General features: G+C 42.9%; 1 protein-coding gene across 1 annotated transcript in view; it reads left to right on the top strand.

Annotated features, from left to right (window-relative positions):
* Positions 1-519: 519 nt before the first annotated feature.
* The window catches only part of LOC137346610 (E3 ubiquitin-protein ligase TRIM50-like), a 35,965-nt gene continuing 16,750 nt past the window's right edge, over positions 520-19,734 (top strand). Inside the window, exons 1-4 of the mRNA XM_068010195.1 lie at positions 520-924; positions 10,805-10,900; positions 13,368-13,598; positions 17,242-17,264. Of these exons, the coding sequence (XP_067866296.1) occupies positions 520-924; positions 10,805-10,900; positions 13,368-13,598; positions 17,242-17,264 (755 nt within the window). The remainder of the gene's footprint in view (positions 925-10,804; positions 10,901-13,367; positions 13,599-17,241; positions 17,265-19,734) is intronic.

The raw sequence follows: 19,734 nt of genomic DNA, 5'->3' as shown, positions 1-19,734 counted from the left end.
TTTACAACAATCGACAATGGTTTCATGGCCATCATTAGACTAGCTTTTTAGTTGCAGATTTTTTTAAAAATTGAATTCAAATTCCAATTTTAATGGTGGGATTCAAACCCATGTCCCCAGGGAAATACCCTGGGTTACTAGTCCAGTGACAATACCACTATGCCACCACCCAAACCCAAGATAATATCTAATACCAAAGAGCAGCCATTACCTATAGAACTGTAAATTTGTTTGACTGAGGAAGTTTAGAATAGAGAGAAAAGTAGAGGGGGAAAAATAGCAAAACTAAAGAGAGTTTGACATTTCAAAGACACGCAGTGAAATGACAAATACTGACCTAATTCTAATGGAATCTCCTATATATATAATGCAATCACTTAGTCTGAATAAAAACAGGATCATATGATCACGGTGCTCATTGGTACCTTCCTCCTCCCTGTTGAAACAGCTTGAAACAAAGATAAGAGCCTCAACCTGGTCAACATAAGGAGAGAAACGATTGCATTTGAAGTTTAAAACATGGCAGCGAAGCAGAATTTTCAGTGTCTGGAGGACCATCTCTTGTGCCCCATTTGTCTGGAGGTCTTCAAGCAGCCCTTAATGCTGCAGTGTGGTCACAGCTACTGCAAGAACTGCGTCCTCTCTCTTTCTGGAAGCCTGGCCAGCTGTTTCACTTGCCCTGTGTGTCGAAAGGCAGTGGACTGCAGGAGTTCTTCCCCCAATGTCTCACTGGCTCGTGTCATTGACACACTGACAGTAATGAGTGGGTCCAGCGACGACCAGGAAAACTGCAGCGATCACCACAACCCCCTGAGCCTGTACTGCGAGAAGGACCAGCAGATAATCTGTGGGCTCTGTGGTATCATTGGACAACACAAGCAGCATAAAATAACCCCACTCTCCAGCGTGTATGAGAGGATGAAGGTAATGATCATTATCAGTGTATTCACTTTCTCAATATTAACTCTCCCAGACTGCAGACTTCTCAAGGTTCCTTTGTTGCCATTTATGAGAGAAATAGTACAACAGGTTGCAAACCCACTGAAGTGATTAAAGCTGTGACAGTGAGATCCAGAAACTGTTTCCATTTTCCCTCACAAAAATCAGTGACTTATGGCAAGGCCAAAACAGTTTGTCGTCAATTTACGGGTAAAGGTAAAAAGAATCCACAATATTCAAAAAACTCAGTTCACACCGGGGCAAAAAATAATCACGAGGAGCCAAAATGTCAGAGGTTGGGGACGGACGATGCAGTCTGAATCATAGTGGGGAAAGGGACAGTGGGCTCACAGTCAAAGGAGAAGCTATGGAGACAAGGATAATGGAAGAAGAACCCAACATTATGTTGGCCCTGCAGTTTACTGAGGTTCTGGTGGAGAGCAATGAAGTTGAGTCTTTGCTGAAGACAAATACTTCAGAGTTGGACAAGAGAAGAGGGGAGATGTTTGTAAACGCAGCATAGCAGCAACTGGGCTGTGGGAATAACAGTGATTTGGTCAGAAAGAAGCAGCTTTGAAATGGAATCCCATGGGGCCAGAGTGACCTTTTGAGTTTAAAAATGTTACTGTATTATTACATTAAAATAGTAGCCCTGTATTCACAGGAACTCCCAAATTCTACATGAATGTTAACCTGTGTATATACATGGACAATGAAAATAAGGAAAACTAGCATTGACATAAGATGAGAAATCCATTGGAACACATTTAATGATAAATGGCAATGGCGATTCTGGGATTAATGGCTTTACATTCTTGTGACAGAGTTATACAGCTGAACTTATTTTTATTGGGGACAAGGTGGAGAGTGACATAATACAGATTTTCAAATGCTGATAGGCATGAAAACTGTAAAAATAAGCTCACTATTTAACTTGGATCATGTATAGGACTTGGCAATACAGGCAAAACAGTCTCGAGTGAGACTAAGGATTACTCTATTTTTAAAGCCACACACCACTGAATATGGGGAGCATAGAACCATTAAAAGTAACTAAAACTGTGCCAGCTCCTCCAAAAAAAGAGCTGGTGCATTTGGTGGGAAGAATGAGCAGAAGCAAAATAAAGTAAATGGGAAAATTTTAAATGGGGTGCAGGAAAAAAGTGACCTGTGGGTGTATGTACACATATCTTTTGAGGTGGCAGGATAAGTTGAGAAGGCTGATAAATAAACATTTGGAATCTTTAGTTTTATTAATTAGAGGCACAGAGTACAAAAGCAAGGAAGTTATGCTAAACCAAAAGCCCACTCAAAAAATTTAAATGAGCCACCTTCCAGCAGGTTCGCTGGGATCAGGGCTGGATCAGACTACTTGCCATTTTACCATGCCAGGGAGGAAAATCACAGCTTGTGATTCTATAAGTCATAAAACCTTGAGAGACATCATATCTGAGTCTGAGCACATATGCAGTTAATAGTGGGGTCATTGGATTGTGAGCAATAGAGGAATCCTGGTTAATGTTTCCTATTCTGAACCATTCCTGAGGCACTGCTAATTATTAAGCCATGGCTGAGTGCAGCTAACAAGGTCCAAATTTTCTAGTCTATCTATTTCAGTTCCACACTGGGCAGTGCAATTTACTAACTTAGGCCATGGGGTGTGTGTGGGGAGGCTGGGGTGTTCAGGTGGAGGATTCTGATGGAGGTGGTGGGGGGTGGTGGGATATGGGCAGAATAGTTGGATAGAATTTTAACCACATACTATGGGAATGAATAGTAAATGATTTGGTTCATTGGAGCCTACTTTTAATTAAGTATCTATTTATCTTGAATCAACTTACTTTGCATTTGATAAAATTAGTTATAGACACACCACCCTACAGATTACTGCTGCTGATATCAGGGGATGATGCTTTCTTTTTATTCTTTCACGGATGTGACTGTTGCTGTCAAGGCCAGCATTTGTTGCCCATTCCTAATTGTTCTTGAACCTCTGCAGTCCATGTGATGTAGGTACACCCACAGTGCTGTTAGGAAGAGAACTCCAGGTTTTTGATCCAGCGACAATGAAGGAACAACGATATAGTCCCAAGTGTGACTTGGAGGGGAATTTGCAGGCGGTGATGTTCCCATGGGACTGCTGCCCTGTCTTTCTAGGTGGTAAAGGTTGTGGGTTTGGAAGGTGCTGTCAAAGGTGCCTTGGTGAGTTGCTGCAGTGCATCTTGTCGATGGTACACACTGCTGCCACTGTGCATTGGTGGTGGAGGGAGTGAATGTTTAAGGTAGTGGATGGGTTGCCAATCAAGCAGGCTGCTTTGTCCTGGATGGTGTCGAGCTTCTTGAGTGTTGTTGGAGCTGCACTCATCCAGGCAAGTGGAGAGTATTCTATCACACTTCTGACTTGTGCCTTGTAGATGGTGGACAGGCTTTTGGGAGTCAGAAAGTGAATTATTTGCCACAGAATTGCCAGCCTCTGATCTGCTGTCGTAGCCACAGTATTTATATGGCTGGTCCAGTTAAGGTTCTGGTCAATGGTAACTCCCAGGATGTTGATGGTGGGGGATTCAGCAATGGTAATGCTGTTGAATGTCAAGGGGGCGATGGTTAGCTTCTTGCTTGTTGGAGATGGTCATTGCCTGGCACTTGTCTGGCAAGAATGTAACTTGCCATTTATCAGCCCAAGCCTGAATATTATACAGGTTTTTCTGCATATGGACATGGACTGCTTCAGTATCTGAGGATGTGCGAATGGTACTGAACACTGAGCAATCATCAGCAAACATCCCCACTATGACTTTATGATGGAGGGAAGGTCATTGATGAAGCATCTGAAGATGGCTGAGCCTAGGACACTACCCTGAGGAACTCCTGCAGCGATGTCCTGCGGCTTAGATGTTTGGCCTCCAACAATCACAACCATCTTCCTTTGTGCTAGGTATGACTCCAGCCAGTGGAGAGTTTTACCCCTGATTCCCATTGACTTCAATTTCCCAAGGGCTCCTTGATGACAGACTTGGCAGTCACTCTCATCTCACCTCTTGAATTCAGCTCTTTTGTCCATGTTGGATCGAGGCTGTAATGAGTTTTGGAGCCAAGTGGTCCTGGCGGAACCCAAACTGAGCATCAGTAAGCAGGTTATTGGTAAGTAAATGCCGCTTGGTAGCACTGCCAATGACACCTTCCATCATTTTGCTGATGATCAAGAGTAGACTGATGGGGGCAGTAACTGGCTGGGTTGAATTTGTCCTGCTTTTTGTGAACAGGACATACTTGGGCAATTTTCCACATTGCCGGGTAGATGCCAGTGTTGTAATTGTACTGGAACAGCTTGGCTAGGGGCGCAGCTAGTCCTGGAGCACAAGTCTTCAAAACTACAGCTGGGATGTTGTCAGGGCCCATAGCCTTTGCAGTATCCAGTGCCTTCAGCCATTTCTTGTTATCATGTGGATCAAATTGGCTGAAGGCTGGCATCTGTGATGCTGGGCACCTTAGGAGGAGGCCGAAATCAATTGTCCACTTGGCACATTTGACTTATGATGGTTGCAAATGCCTCAGCCTTCTCTTTTGCATTGATGTGTTGGGCTACCCATCACTGAGGACGCGGATGTTTGTGGAGACACCTCAGGTTAGTTGTTTAATTGTCCACCACCATTCAGCCCTGGATGTGAAAGGACTGCAGAGCTTTGAACTAATCCACTGGTTGTGGGCTCTCTCAGCTCTGTCTACAGCATGCTGTGTCTGCTGATTAGCATGTATGTAGTCCTGTGTTGTAGTTTCACCACGGTTGGCATTGTGGGATGACCTTAAGAATGGACCACCTTAAGAACTGTAAGTGAAGATCATCAGAGGAAGTGATGGGTCACACATGACCAGGATGTTGTGGGTGGAGCCCGGCAGAGTGAGAGGTGTTCAAATCTAGCTCGTGCAATAACTATTTATGTATATATCTTCCAGTTCAGTTATAATAAGCCCACGTTTATACTGGTATATTACTTGTAGTTCTGTAAGCCTTACAACAGATCACACACTAAGGGACAAGTAATATTACATGGTGGCAGCGGTGGGATCTATTTATTTTTTCTGAAGATCACCAAACATCACATTGTGGCAATGTTTGACTTTTCCTAAAGAGCAGGCTGCATACCTGAGTATCCAGCAGGAGAGCAGCTTGCAAGAGACCCCATAACACTGCAGTGAGCCAGGATACAGACAGGACCCAGGGAAATGTTGAAACTCTGTGAGTACGGCAAGCAATTTGCCAGGAGATCAGAGCTTTCACCTAATCTGGCAGTAGATCGAAAAATTTTAAAAGCAGTAGCTGAAGCCATTACTGTTTTAGCATTCCCATTTGTTTTGCTTTGTGGGTGGGACTGAAGTCCAAAAGACCGGGAAGAACTCAACAGCGCCACAGGAGGTCCAGCACAAAGTAAAAGACTGGCTGTGGCAGCTTCTAGTACTGAAAGCTCCAGCCCTTTTAAAAGAACTACTCTGTTTAAAAAAGTGGCAGTTCACAGTTCAAAAAAAATCGAACAGCTGTCTATGCAAACAAGCAAACAACAAAAATTATAGTCTATCACTCTTAAAAGGGGCAGGTACCGAATCTGTCTTAAAAGGGAAACAAAAGGAGTTTGCCTGTAAAAAATACAACCTGTAAGTCCTATACTTACAAAAATCAGGATCATTATAACAATGGCTTTCAGATATCCAGTTATGGATTGGAAAGTGTCAGACATAACATCTGCATTTAAACTATTCTGACAGCAAATGGAGCTATGTTTCCTGGACCTAGAAGTGCGTGAGCCAGAGAAACAAGCTACCAAAATTAAGATTGCACTGGGCAACAAAATGGCTCAATACTCTCAGGATTGTCAGGTGAGACCTGAAGGACTCTGGTAAGATCTGGACATTCCTGGAACAGCAATTGAAGGTAAAGCTAAATTTCCGAGTACATAAGCTCGAGCGTATAACCTACCAGCAAAGGCAAGTTGAGTCCATTGACCAGTTTGTTGCAAGAGGCTGAGTCAAAGCTTAATATTGTGACTTTGCAGATATCAGATTGTCAGAACGAGTTGGCTAGTCATCGTGTATATGTCAATGAGAGGCCTTTAAGAAAGACCTGTTAGAAAAGAAGAAAGGGCACACTGTAGATGCACTACTCAATGATGGAAGAAAATATGAAGCCATCGTGGCTGGGTGCCAACAATTACAAGCGTCGGGGCGGCTACAACAATCGATATGGTAACCAAGACTCAGAAGTCTGCTAAGCCTTGTGGCAAATGTGGCCTGACTGACCCAATTCACAGTTGGCTGGTGCACCAGGACCTGTACAAAGCTTGTGGCATGCGAGGACATTGGGAAAGGCAGCGCATAAGAATGAGCTCAGACACTGCACACAGCAATCGGGGCAAATCACATGCAGAGAGAATGTCCTCAAGAAAGCATGACAGATGCAACAAAAGGTATGCCAACACATGACAAAAGCCCAAGCAGGTACATCAGGTCAGCAGAGAGACAGATTGTCAGGAGGACACTAATGAAGAATGCATTCATGTGAACAGTGAGCAAGCATTTCACATAGTTAATTTGGATCAGCATGTCAATGCTATTACGCAATCTGAGGCACTCACCATGATTGAGATTATATGTCCGCAGAAGAGTGGCAAGCGTAAACTCAGAGCAAAAATCAACACCGGAGCAAGTGCAAATATTCTGCCCATCCATATAATGAAGGACACGTACTCAAAGAAATGGAAATCTATGGTGCTACCCACCACAACTAGACTGCCTGCCTCCAATGGTTCTCCAATCAAGTGTATTGGAACGATAACCTTACAGTGCAGCTTTGGGAGCTCTGAATGGCTACTACAATTTTTTTATATTGTAGACACAACTGGACCAGCTGTCGCAGGACTTTCAGTATGCCGAGGTCTACAAATTGTCACAATACATGAAATCAGTAACACATCGAAGATGGCAGAAAATATCCGGGTCGAGTGTATCGGGTCGGTCCATGTAAAGGATGACACAAAGGCTGGTAGTCTTGACACCAAGAGGTATGACTGGGAGTCTCTCCTCAGACTTCAGTTCATGGAGGCCAGAGAAATTACCGGTGATTGGCTATGTTGCCAGTCATCATTTTTCTGAGCTTTCCAAACAAGGGAAGAGATTCATGACAACCAGATCAGGATGGATAAGCAAACCTCCTCTATGTTTTATAGACTGTTACATTTGCTTACCTGTAAATAACATTTTGTTTAATCATGTATAGTTTGTCCGAGCCATAATGATTGTTTATTGTACATATGTTTTTTAACTTTGACACCTTCAGAACAGATCACCTTAAGAACTGTAAGTGAAGATCATCAGAGGAAGTGATGTCAGGTCACATATGACCAGTGAGTGAGTTGTGGGTGGAGCCCGGCAGAGTGAGAGGTGTTCAAATCTAGTTCATGCAGTAACTATTTTTGTATATATCTTCCAGTTCAGTTATAATAAAACCCACATTTATATTGATATATTACATGTAGTCCTGTGAGCGTTACAACAGATCACACACTAAGGGACAAGTAATATTACATGGTGGCAGCGGTGGGATCTATTTATTTTTTCTGAAGATCACCAAACATCACATTGTGGCAATGTTTGACTTTTCCTAAAGAGCAGGCTGCATACCTGAGTATCCAGCAGGAGAGCAGCTTGCAAGAGACCCCATAACACTGCAGTGAGCCAGGATACAGACAGGACCCAGGGAAATGTTGAAACTCTGTGAGTACGGCAAGCAATTTGCCAGGAGATCAGAGCTTTCACCTAATCTGGCAGTAGATCGAAAAATTTTAAAAGCAGTAGCTGAAGCCATTACTGTTTTAGCATTCCCATTTATTACATGTAGTCCTGTGAGCGTTACAACAGATCACACACCAAGGGACAAGTAATATTACAGTTGGCACTTCATTTTTAGGTATGCCTGGTACTGCTTTGGCATGCCCTCCTGCACTCCTCATTAAACCAGGGTTGATCCCCTGGCTTGATGGTAATGGTAGAGTGAGGGATATGCTGGGCCAAGAGGTTACAGATTGTGGTTGAATACAATTCTGCTGCTGCTGATGGCCCACAGCACCTCATGGATGCCCAGCTTTGAGCTCATAGATCTGTTCTGAATCTATTCAGCGGGTTATGCGACTTTGGAACTCTCTGCCTCAGAAGGTGGTGGAGGCAGGGTCATTGAATATTTTTAAAGCAGAGGTAGATAAATTCCTGTTAGGCAAGGGAATCAAAGGTTATCGGGGGTAGATGGGAGTGTGGAATTCAAAACACAAACAGATCAGCCATAATCCTATTGAATGGCGGAGCAGGCTCGAGGTGCTGAATGGCCTACTTCTGCTCCTAATTCGTATATTCATATGTTTGCATCCCATTTAGCAGGGTGATGGTGCGACACAACACAATGGATGGTATCCTCAGTGCGAAGTCAGGACTTCACCTTCACAGGGACTGTGCAGTGTTCACTCCTACCAATACTGTCATAGACAGATGCATCTGTGACAAGTAGATTGGTGAGGGCAAGGTCAAGCAGGGTTTTCTCCTCTTGTTGGTTCCCTCACCACATGCCACAGGCCTAGTCTAGCAGCTATATTCTTCAGGACTCAGCCAGCTTAGTCAGTATGGTGCTACCGAGCCACTCGGTGAGGACATTGAGGTCCCCCACCCAAAGTACATTCTGTACCCTTGCTACCCTCAGTGCTTCTTCCAAGTGATGTTCAACATGGAGAAGCACTGATTCATCAGCTAAGGGAGGGTGGTATGTGGTAATCAGGAGGTTTCCTTGCCCATGTTTGACCTGAAGCAGTCCGTGTAGAAATGCAGCAAGACCTGGACAATGTAAAAGGCTTGGATTGATAAGTGGCAAGTAACATTCGCGCCACACAAGTGCCAGGCAATGACAATCTCAAACAAGAGAGAATCTAACCATCTCCCATTGACATTCAATGGCATTACGATCGCTGAATCCTCCACTATCAACATCCTGGGGATTACCATTGACCAGATACTGAACTGGAGTAGCCATATAAATACCATGGCTACAAGAACAGGTCAGAAGCTAGGAATACTGCGGTGAGTAATTCACCTTCTGACCCCCCAAAGCCTGTCCACCATCTACAAGGCACAAGTCAGGAGTGTGATGGAATACTCTCCGCTCACTTGGATGGGTGCAGCTCCTACAGCACTCAAGAGGCTCAACACCATTCAGGGCAAAGCAGCCCACAAATATTCACTCCCTCCACCACTGACGCACAGTGGCATCAGTGTGTACCATCTACAAGATGCACTGCAGCAATTCACCAAGGCTCCTTAGACAGCACCTTCCAAACCCGCGGCCTCTATCAACTAGAAGGACAAGGGCAGCGGCTGCATGGGAACACCACCACCTGCAAGTTCCCCTCCAAGCCACACACCATCCTGACTTGGAACTACGTCACCGTTCTTTCACTGTCGCTGGTCAAAATCCTGGAGTTCTCTTCCTAACAGCACTGTGGGTGTACCTACATCCCAAGGACTGCAGTGGTTCAAGAAGGCAGCTCACCACCACCTTCTCAAGGGAATTAGGGATGGGCAATAAATGCTGGCCTAGCCAGCGATGCCTGTATCCCATGAACAAATATTTTTTAAAAACTGATGCCATGAGATGTCATGTGTTCTGGAGTCAATGTTGAGGAATCCCAGGGCAACTCACTCACGACTGTATACCACTGTGCAATCAACTCTGCTGGGTCTGTCCTGTCAGTGAGTATGACTGTGTCAGGCTGTTGCTTGACTAAGCTGTGGGATAGCTCTCCCAATTTTGGCACAATTCCCCAGATGTTAGTAAGGAGAACTTTGCAGGATCACCTGGGCAGGGTGTGCCGTTGTCATTTCCGGTGCCTAGGTTAATGCTGGGTGGTCTGACCGGTTTTATTCATTTTTGACTTATCTGTGGTGGTTTGGTACAACTGAGTGGCTTGATAAGCCATTTCAGAGGGAAGTTAAAAGTCAAATACATTGCTATGAGTCTGGAGTCACATGTAGGCCAGACCGGGTAAAGACAGCAGATTTCCTTCCCTAAAGGACATTAGCGAACCAGATGGGATTTTACGACAATCCGGTAGTTTCATGGTCACCATTAATGAGACTAGATTTTAATTCTAGATTTGTTAACAAGTTCATATGTTAGGTATCTATCTGTAATTTTAGTAGAGGCATTAACCCATTTAAAATTATGAATTGAATAGTATGCACCTATGAAATGGCAATTACTGTTTGGGCTCCTTTGCTGTTCTGTAGCTGACTATTTGTCCTACCTTTCAGCACTCTTCATTTGTGAAACTTCCTTAAAAAATAGTTTTCAACATTTTGAATCACTTCATCAGCTAAAGATTGTGTGCTAGCTAAGGTAGGTAGGGGAAAACTTGTACTGAAAGACAGTCTGGTTGTGGGAGAGAATTGTACTATTTAGGTTAGGCCACAGAAATGTATCGATTCCCCTTTGAGCTGTATGTGACACCATGTAGTATCAAGCAAGCTGAGTTGACAACTTGCCTTATAAAAGTTTAAGACTGTGTGCTGGTAGCAATGAGTTGCAGTTCTTTAGATCCTGAAGTAGCTTCAACTACCACCTAAGCATGCGATGCAATCCCACTAGATTCGCTATTACTGTATTGGTAGATCTCTACAGAATAATTGTGACTAACTCACGGGTGAGTATGATGAAGGAAGGAAGATTGTCATATACAGGGAAAAATTCCTCAGTCTAAATCTTTGTGTTTGGCAGGACGAAGGTCCTGAGAAGAAATAGTAGCTGCAGCCTAATTGATATTGCATTTCTTTACAGGAACAACTCGCTTTGCTCATAACAGGAGCTCAGATGCAAAAGAACAACATGGAGGGGCACATGAACAAGTTAATACACAACAAGACTCGTATCATTGTGAGTCTAGAAGCACTGGAGATTGTTTACAAGGTCCAGTGCATGTCTTTTTGTAAAGATCATCTTTGCACTGTTCCTCTTTGATATTAAATTTAATATGAATGGATAGGTTATCTATAAAGGAATTGTATCATCAATTTAATGGGCAGACTCGATCCCTACCACAGTCATCATGTTCTGAAATGTGTTCTTCAATAACTGTCCAGATGGGAACAGTTGACACTGTAGTCTATACATAAGTATTAGATTTAAGACTTTCTACAGGCAGACCTAAACCTTCTAAGCCGAGAAAATGATACCCTTGTGCATTCTGTGAATGTAAGATGTGTGCTACAGAATTAAGAAGGACCCTATTCCCAATTTATTTAGACATTGCATAGTTTTCCCACCATATACTCATGTCCTCTCCAAAAAACAGAAAACATCACATTCAAGACTGTATCATTCTGACTAAAACTAATACATCAAATTTATTTACAAGACTTATAATTATACGTATGCAAAATTAACACATTAAAATAATTCACAAAACAAATACTTAACATAGACACTAAAAATGTTTCAATAATAACAAAATGTTAACAGTTCTTTCCAGAGTTCATTATGACTGTAACATGAGTGCTTCTATGCTTCACAGAATCCTGTCTCACTGTTGCAGTGGGGAAATCCACAGTTGAAGTAGGGGAACTGCAAACTGATAACCAAGAAAAACTCAGATTCAGCCTTGCAAGTTGAACGCGAATTATGTTTGCGTTTGATACCTCACTTGCATATTAAACAATTTGGTTCTAAGAACAACTCTTAGTGATGATTATGTGCTGAGAGCTTCACAAGCAGCTAACATTGCAGAGCTAGGACAGAACTCCTAATGCCATTTGAAGGAGTGGGTGATTGCAAAGTATTCATTTTTGGGACTGGCCAGATAAACGGCAGCGTCTTTTCTGTAGTCCGATTAACATGTAATAACTTCCTTCTTGACGCTGCCTAGCTTGAGGGACCAGACGGAAATGCCTATTTCTCTAGACAATAGCGCCACAGGAGGTCTTAACTTGCTATACCCTCCCCACCCCACCAACCACCCCCACCCCGACACATAGACAAAACACAAAGCATTCCTTTCAGAGAGCAACTAACAGTTTTTATTTTAAATTCTTATCGTTCTGTACTCTTTTTTGATAATTTTTAAAATATATATCATTTCAATCTTTCCTCACAACTCAGTAAGTCTGACTCTATGGATCAGGCTTGTGTCTGCACCATTTCCAATGCTTGAATGTCTCCCTAGTATCTTGGTGGTCAGAGCACCCGTTCATTATGACTTCCTCCAATCAGTACTCTCCTGCATTTCACACAATTCATTCAGCATTTGCTTTGTTGATTTCTGCTTCACAATGATTGCACATGTTAAGTGTTAAGTCCATTCATACAATTGGATATTTTTCAACTTCACCCTTCAACACCTCTCATGGAGTACTTATGTCACTCATCATAGAGGTTGCAACAATCCATTTGGGATGTCACTTCTTCTTCAAAAAAGTAAAATAGGTTAGGCTAAATCATCCCCTTCTGTTAGCTACTATTTATGGGATCATTATCAAACAGACAATCCCCACATGACAATTAGTGTATTTATTTTATTCAGTTTTGATGTGATGCTATTATGTTTGCAGTTAACAGGCTTTGTTTTGTCACACCTTTTGAAAATAGGCACCATGTTCATCTGTTTCCAATTTTTAATCAAATGCAATATCTCCAGAGTTCATCAATTCACTCATATTGTCTCTTTTAGAGTGATAATGTAAGAAGGTGTAACTGAGGTATGATCTTATTGAATAGCAGAGCAGGCTCTTAGGGCCAAATAGCTACCCCTGCTTCTATTTCTTATGTTCATATGTGATGGTCCTTTTTTTATTCTTTCATGGGATGCGGGTGTCACTGCCAAGGCCAGCATTTGTTGCTCCTCCCTAACTGCCTTTGACAACTGAGTGGCTTTCTAGGCCATTTCAGAGGCAGTTAAAAGTCAACTACATTGCTATGGGTCTGTAGGCCAGACCAGGTAAGGATGGCAAATTTTCTTCCCTGGAGGACATTAGAGAACCAGATGGGTTTCTATGACATTCGATGATAGTTTTATGGCACCATTACTGAGATTAGCTTTCAATTCCAGATGTTTATTAATTAATTGAATTTAAATTCCACCATCTGCCGCGGTGGGATTTAAATCCATGTCCCCAGGGCATTAGCCTGGGCGTCTGGATTACTAGTTCATTGACATTACCACCACGCCACCATCTCCCCACTGATCATTTTCATTACGTTCCCCCCAATTACCAAATACACTGTCCTAAATACCCATCCTACTGTTCCTCATTCTCTACACTAACCCTCTAGCTTCTTCTGCTTCAAGTATTTATTCAGTTTTCCCTCAGGAGAATCTTGCCTTCTTATATTGTCTGTATTTCACCAGAATGAATCTGATGTCTTTAAGTTGGTGATTCAGAAAGAATTCCAAGAGCTCAGAAGTTTTGTTGATGAAGAAGAGGCCAACTTCATTCAGACCATACAGTTAAATTGTACCACTGCTGTTGAGTCAATTGATGAACAATTGAAAGAGATGTCCAAGACTCTAAAGCAATTTGCCGAAGTTGAGGTTTCATTGAAAAAACTGAGCAATGAAAATCACTTGGATTTCATAAGAGTAAGTACAATTAATTTTCCCCAATTCATGGTTGATTAAGATATAGCACTACAGATAATTGAGCTATCGGAATAGATAGAGGTCTAGAAAGTAACAAATAGTAAAGTAACATAGAAAGAAATCTGGAAAGATTCTGGATTCAGAAGCTTATTGGTATAATGTTGGACATCAACTGGAAGGTCCACCAATTCCAATTCCAGCCTTAAATGTTGTTCAGATGCTCCGTGTTGAAGTTCTACCAGTCTTGCCTGGGTTATTCAAAATTAGAGCACGCCATCTTAATGAGCAAGAAATACTATCTGGACCAGACTATTTAGCAGAAGCACCTCCCTTTGCCTGATCTTGATTTGTTGGGATCTGTTCTGTTGTCCTACTGCTGAGCAACTAGGAGGTGAGGATGCAAAATATCCCAAAAATACAGATTAGCACTGCAATAAAATGAAAGCCTGCATAGAGAAATGGTGATCTAAAACCAAGCAACTATAAAATCAGGCCACTGGTGAAATGATTACAATTAACACAGCACTAATGAATCAAATACTTTGTACTTAAAGAAAGCCCAAGGAGTCATGGATAACTGCATGGTTTTGGTGTGGTACAGAGGTATATGGATCAGGTTCAATCCCTGGTCTTCGCTGAGTTAGCTGATCTTAAACTGGGACAGAAAAAAAAAATCCACAGTGGCCTCAGCTCTCCTGGTTAAGGATGGCGAAAATTTAGAGAGGGTTTCCATTCCTGATTGTTATCCAGTGACTGCCTGAAAGTACAGGTGTGTGAGCATCAGGTGAGATGTCCTCCGTACTCATCAACATCTATTATGTAGCCTCATGCACAGAATGGTCACTTGAGCGGGTCTTCCTGTTACCCAGTAAGAGTCAGAACTCTCAGAGAATGTTTTAAAAACATTGATTGTATGATGACCCACAAACTAGACAGCAATGTTTGCAGACGTTCTTCTAAAACCCTGTATGTATTGCCCATCGGTGGTCACATATATTTACACGTCCAGTTTTGTCCGTTTTACTTTCTGCAACTAAAATTTTCTGTTGTTAATACCATGCTGATTTCAAAGTGGGCAGTGTTATGCTTCACAATGGATTTTCGGACCATGCAAAGTTTGACTAAATTTAACCAGGTTTCTGAATGAATATTATATTCTTTAGGTTTTCACTCAAAAGTTATCCTGGAAGTTTTTCCTCTTAGCCGTGCTGTCCTTTCTCCTAAGCTTGATTGATAGCTGATTGTCGAATACGGCTTTGGAAAACAAGTTGTCTGATGTGTGGACAATACATTTGACCCACCAAAGTTCACCTATGTTGCTATGGCTTCAAATGCCAATTATGTAGGTCTTCAGCAGGACTCTGCTTTGCTACCTAATTTTCATAAATGCCTTTGGAAGAACCTTACCAGCTGCTTGGTGTACTGATGGTAGAAGTTCAGGTTTCACAGCCATATAAAAGTGTAGTGAGCACAGCCACACTGTACAAACGTAGATTAGTTTGCAACTTTCAAAGGTGATGGTATGCAAAATTGGTATTTTTTGATGTGGCTGTTGATTTCTTGGTTCAGTCATGCATTATGACTGAGCATGTTAGGTGCATAGCCCCACAGCTTTAGAGTATCCTATAGTGACATTGAATTCATTGTAAGGCTGATCTGGTGCAATTTGGTACATCATTACAGTCGACCAGGCAAACTGATCAACTAGAAATCGACTTCAGTGCAGTGATCAGTACCTTCATGGATGGCACATCAAGAGCAGTTTTCCCAAGGTACCCTCTTGGCATGGACCCTCACCCAATGGATGTGCGTACCAGGATAGTACAGACATGGCACCACAATTTTCCTCTTTTAACTTAATCGATAATATATGGAAAATCATAGAGAATGCACCATGATTGCATGATATACATACCCAATGGTTCTACGTCAGAAGGAGACATTAGGGAAGTTGGCCTTGCTGTTTTATCTTAGTTTTGGCACTTTATTGAAACTATCACGCAGTCCAGGTGACCTGGACTGTTAGAAATGTTATGCAATCAACCAGCTTAGCTGAAAAAATAAACAGCTTGAAGGGACAGAGGGTGAACAGACAGCTTTGATTCATACCATTTGTTATAGGAAATGCATTGGATCCGTCACCATCACTGATCACTTTGTCCACCATGGTATAGTGAAGTTTCTTAATTATGTTGTTAAGCCAAATTTGCTCAGCAGCATCCAGAATCCTTATGCACAAGTCTTTAATCAATGAATGACAACAGTATCTGTTAGGACCTGAGGGTCATGTCAACCATCAAACAATATGTTATCCACAAGGTTTACTAAAAGTCAATTTCCTATCATTTGACTTGGATTTTCCCCCAATGATAAATGAACTACAGATTACAAGGATAAAATAATTTCTATAAAACACACGAAGAAAAATACTCTTATATTGTTTATATATAGTGCTGTTAATTCAGTAACTTAGAATAAATATACAGCTGTATACAGTCTGGTACTTGGCACATGACAAATTAATTTGGACTTGGGAAGCAATGTGCCTGCATGAGGGTTTCATCAATGTAAACAGTGGACCACTGGCATTATGCATCAAAGTATTAGCATGGCACTTGTGGGATGGTGGAACACAGTTTTGTTCCTGCATACTGCTAAATTTCCTATCTCACCCCTGTTACAATGGGGAAAATGTGAGCTGTGTCCAGGCATCTCCCAGCCAGAGGGAGATAGAATCAGACCAGATGGTGTGAATTTTCCTGGCCCTGTGGTGATGGGTGTGGAGGCAGGAGGAGGTCAGGAAAATAGGGGGACACCGCGTTGGGGTGGGTCCCTGATGCATTCCCACCTCCAGGGGAACTTCCCAGGGATGGGCTGGGAACAAAGTCAGCAGCCAACTCCACAGAGGCAGGCAGCCAAGTAAGCCATTTAATGCCCCACTGCAGGGCTATTCCAAAGATGGCAGTTTCCTCCCCTTGGAGTAGCATACCACTTCCCCCCCCCCCCCGCCTCCCCACCCACCACCAAATGCAGTGACTGCCAACTCCTTAGAGGTGGCCTCTGAGTTTAGCAGGCCACTGCAGGCTGCATTAAATGGCTGCATCGGGGGCTGCAAGACTCACAGGGGTACAGGAGCAGACACAAGCATTCTTGTGGAGGCTTTATCCCTTCCCCCCCAAGACCCCTCACAGTACGGTGCCTTTGTTTATTACAGCTTAAGAAGGAGGGCTTTGTGAGAATCTCCTTTTGACACGCCCCCTAGGTCTCTCTCTTCTCCAGCAGTGCTCACCTCTCCCAGTGGGGCTGTCGGCCAGACACTGAAAGATGCTCCTGGAGGCGACTTCTTAATGGGCTCCTTCTGGGAAGATCTCAATTGACGGTCACTTCAGGGTTCTTGACCTGGAATTGGGGCCAACATTGGGATTGAGACCCACCCGGCAAAATTCATCCCGACATTTCTGCTGGACCAGCTCCTTATAGCTGATCAGAGTGATATTGGTAGCTGCCTTCTTGGATTTGAGGGGTGTGTGGCCTCGGAATGTGGAGATGTGATATAAAATTAAAGATGAATAGAAAAATAATAGTTAACTTTTTTGTATTTATCTCATAAATCTTTTAATTTTATTTTCTATTCATTTTGCAGAAATACAGTTCGATCGCCTCAAGGTAAGATAATTCCAATTTCTCAGTTACTTTATTGGGTGCTGAGGGAGGGAGGTTAAGAGGGATCTTGTCTGTATTTATTCTGCCTAATTCTGGACTCTTGTTGCCTCTCCCCGAAATCTGTCAAACCTCTCGATGGTGCAGAAGGGAAAAACAGTGCCTGCTGTAGCACTAGGTTATACAGACCAGAAGGCGTGATTCCTATACCAGTCTGCTCAGAATTGACTGAATCTAAAGCTGTCTTCGGCACCCCTCAGTTGGAGAGCAACAAATAAAATTAGCAAAGATTCTTACTCTTGATAACTATCTTTGACCTCTCCCCCCACAACCCCCAACCCCCACCCAGGAAGGCAGTGTGACTATCGATTGAGGACAGGATGTGGCTTGGCTCTGATGACCCCCACAATCAAACAGCTTGATGGCACTCAGGGGCTAACAATGAAGCCGCCCGCACGCACGCACGCACACACTGCAGTGACACTGGTACTGTTTAGGCACTCTGCAAATGAACTAACTTTCCCCAATAATGTAAGATCACCATATTTGCTTTTTTTGTGAGGTGCGGGAGGGGAAATCTGAGCTGGAAGTTTGGACACCAGCAGCCAGCGAAGTGCTGCTATTTGACTGTGAAGCATTGGCAGTATCACCTTCCGGCAAATGGGAAGGAAAGGGGTGGCTGGGTGGGAGGAGGTGAGGGGAAAAAGACCAGCAGGAGGGGGTAGGGGGTAAGATAGTCTTTTTTTTAAATTTAGGGCCTCCCTCTAAGTGCTCATTGTGACTCAGTGACTGAAATGCTGCTCAGGTACCTCAGGCCCATTATGGACAGCCACCCCCACCTCCCCAATTTAAATGTCTTTCAGAGGGCCAATGAGCCTTGAGCACTGCTTGTGTAAAGGCTCTCATGCCCTCTGTGCTGGCCAGCTGCATTAACACATTGCAGGTGCCGGCTATGTGCACTTAATTATCCAGGGTGATCATAATAGTATTATCAACTCTTCACTGTCCAGATAGCAGGTGACTGCTGGACCTAACAGTACCTAAACCAATAATGAGTCACTAGCTTTGGGGATTAGTCATTACTGGGTAACTGACTTAATTTTTGTTAAGGCCTCATCACCGAAAGAACATAGGAACAGGAGGAGACCATTTAGCCCCTCAAGCCTGTTTAAACAAGTTGGTACCCTTCACTAAAGACCTGCTACCCGACCCAAACCCAACGGGACCCAACGACATATGTCGGGTTTGGGTCAGGTCGCACTTCCGGGTCCGGCATTCGGGCTCGGGTTGGGTTGGGCCGGATCGGACACGCTCTATCACCACCTCAGGTAAGTGACTCTCATGTTAATTTACTTTTTGAACTTTAAAGGCGGTTTTGTTAGTTATTTTAAGCTTGTGCAGGTAAGGAACAAAGTGAAAAACGGAAGGTAAGTTAACTGATGCTCAGGTGGGGTCGGGCGCGGGAAAAAATGGAAGGGCTCGGGCCGGGTCGGGCTCAGGCTTGGATGGGGTTCTGTCGGGCTCGGATCGGGTCTCATTTGCAGACCTGAGCAGGGCTTTACCCTGCACCCACCCTCCCCTACTGATTGTGTTCCTTATACATTCCAAATTCATTGATGAAACTCTATCAAGTAAAGTAAGTGTCTCCTTACTTTCAGTTTGTCATTAGTAATATTTTTGATGACTCCCCATCCTGTTCCCATGCTAGAAGATTATTCTTCATTTTGTACACCAAATCAGTTTGAAGATTTTAAATTAATAATTTCAAAACCTAAAATTTCCCTAACAAGAATAGAAACTTAGGAGATGGGGATAGTCAGACAACTGGGGCTAATTTTTATGTAACCCACACATATTAGGAAACGAATCAATAGAATGTAAAATCGAGTAGCTGACCTGATTGTGTCAGATTCCCATGGGCTGGCTGGGTTAAAACAATGTCCTTTTTTTCAATTACTATGATTGAAATAAGTATATGAATGAATATTAGTATGAGAAGTAACTAAATAAGACCAGGTGCTAATTTAAGAGAGATGACCTCTAGATAGGGGAGGGCGTCAAAGTTGGAGATTTGGAGAATTTATGGATTTGTTTTAGTACAATGTGTGTGGGTGCTGAATTCCTCACTGATTAGATGAGTCCTTTCTATTCGGCTAGTTCTGTTGTGCAAAACTGTGGATGATTCTTATCACAGCCTCAATATTTACATTAGTCATTACTCAATGCACAATGAGTGTTACTTATGCACTACAATTAAGCCAAGCGCAAATAGATTTTACTGCATCAGCCAATAGATGATTGTTGTATTTGCACAGTAAAAGTTGTTTTACTATTTTCAGTGCAGTGACTTTACTCATATGACTCTATGGACTGTTTTCAAATCTAAATGCAATTAGGACGATCTAAAATATGTACAGGAGGTCGAGTCCCTTTTGGCATTTGCAGCATGGAAACAATGTCGAACTTGGACATTGGT

This window comes from Heterodontus francisci, chromosome 30 (assembly GCF_036365525.1).
Source record: "Heterodontus francisci isolate sHetFra1 chromosome 30, sHetFra1.hap1, whole genome shotgun sequence".
Classification (NCBI taxonomy): Eukaryota; Metazoa; Chordata; class Chondrichthyes; order Heterodontiformes; family Heterodontidae; genus Heterodontus; species Heterodontus francisci.
This window is presented reverse-complemented; position numbering and strand designations above follow the sequence as displayed.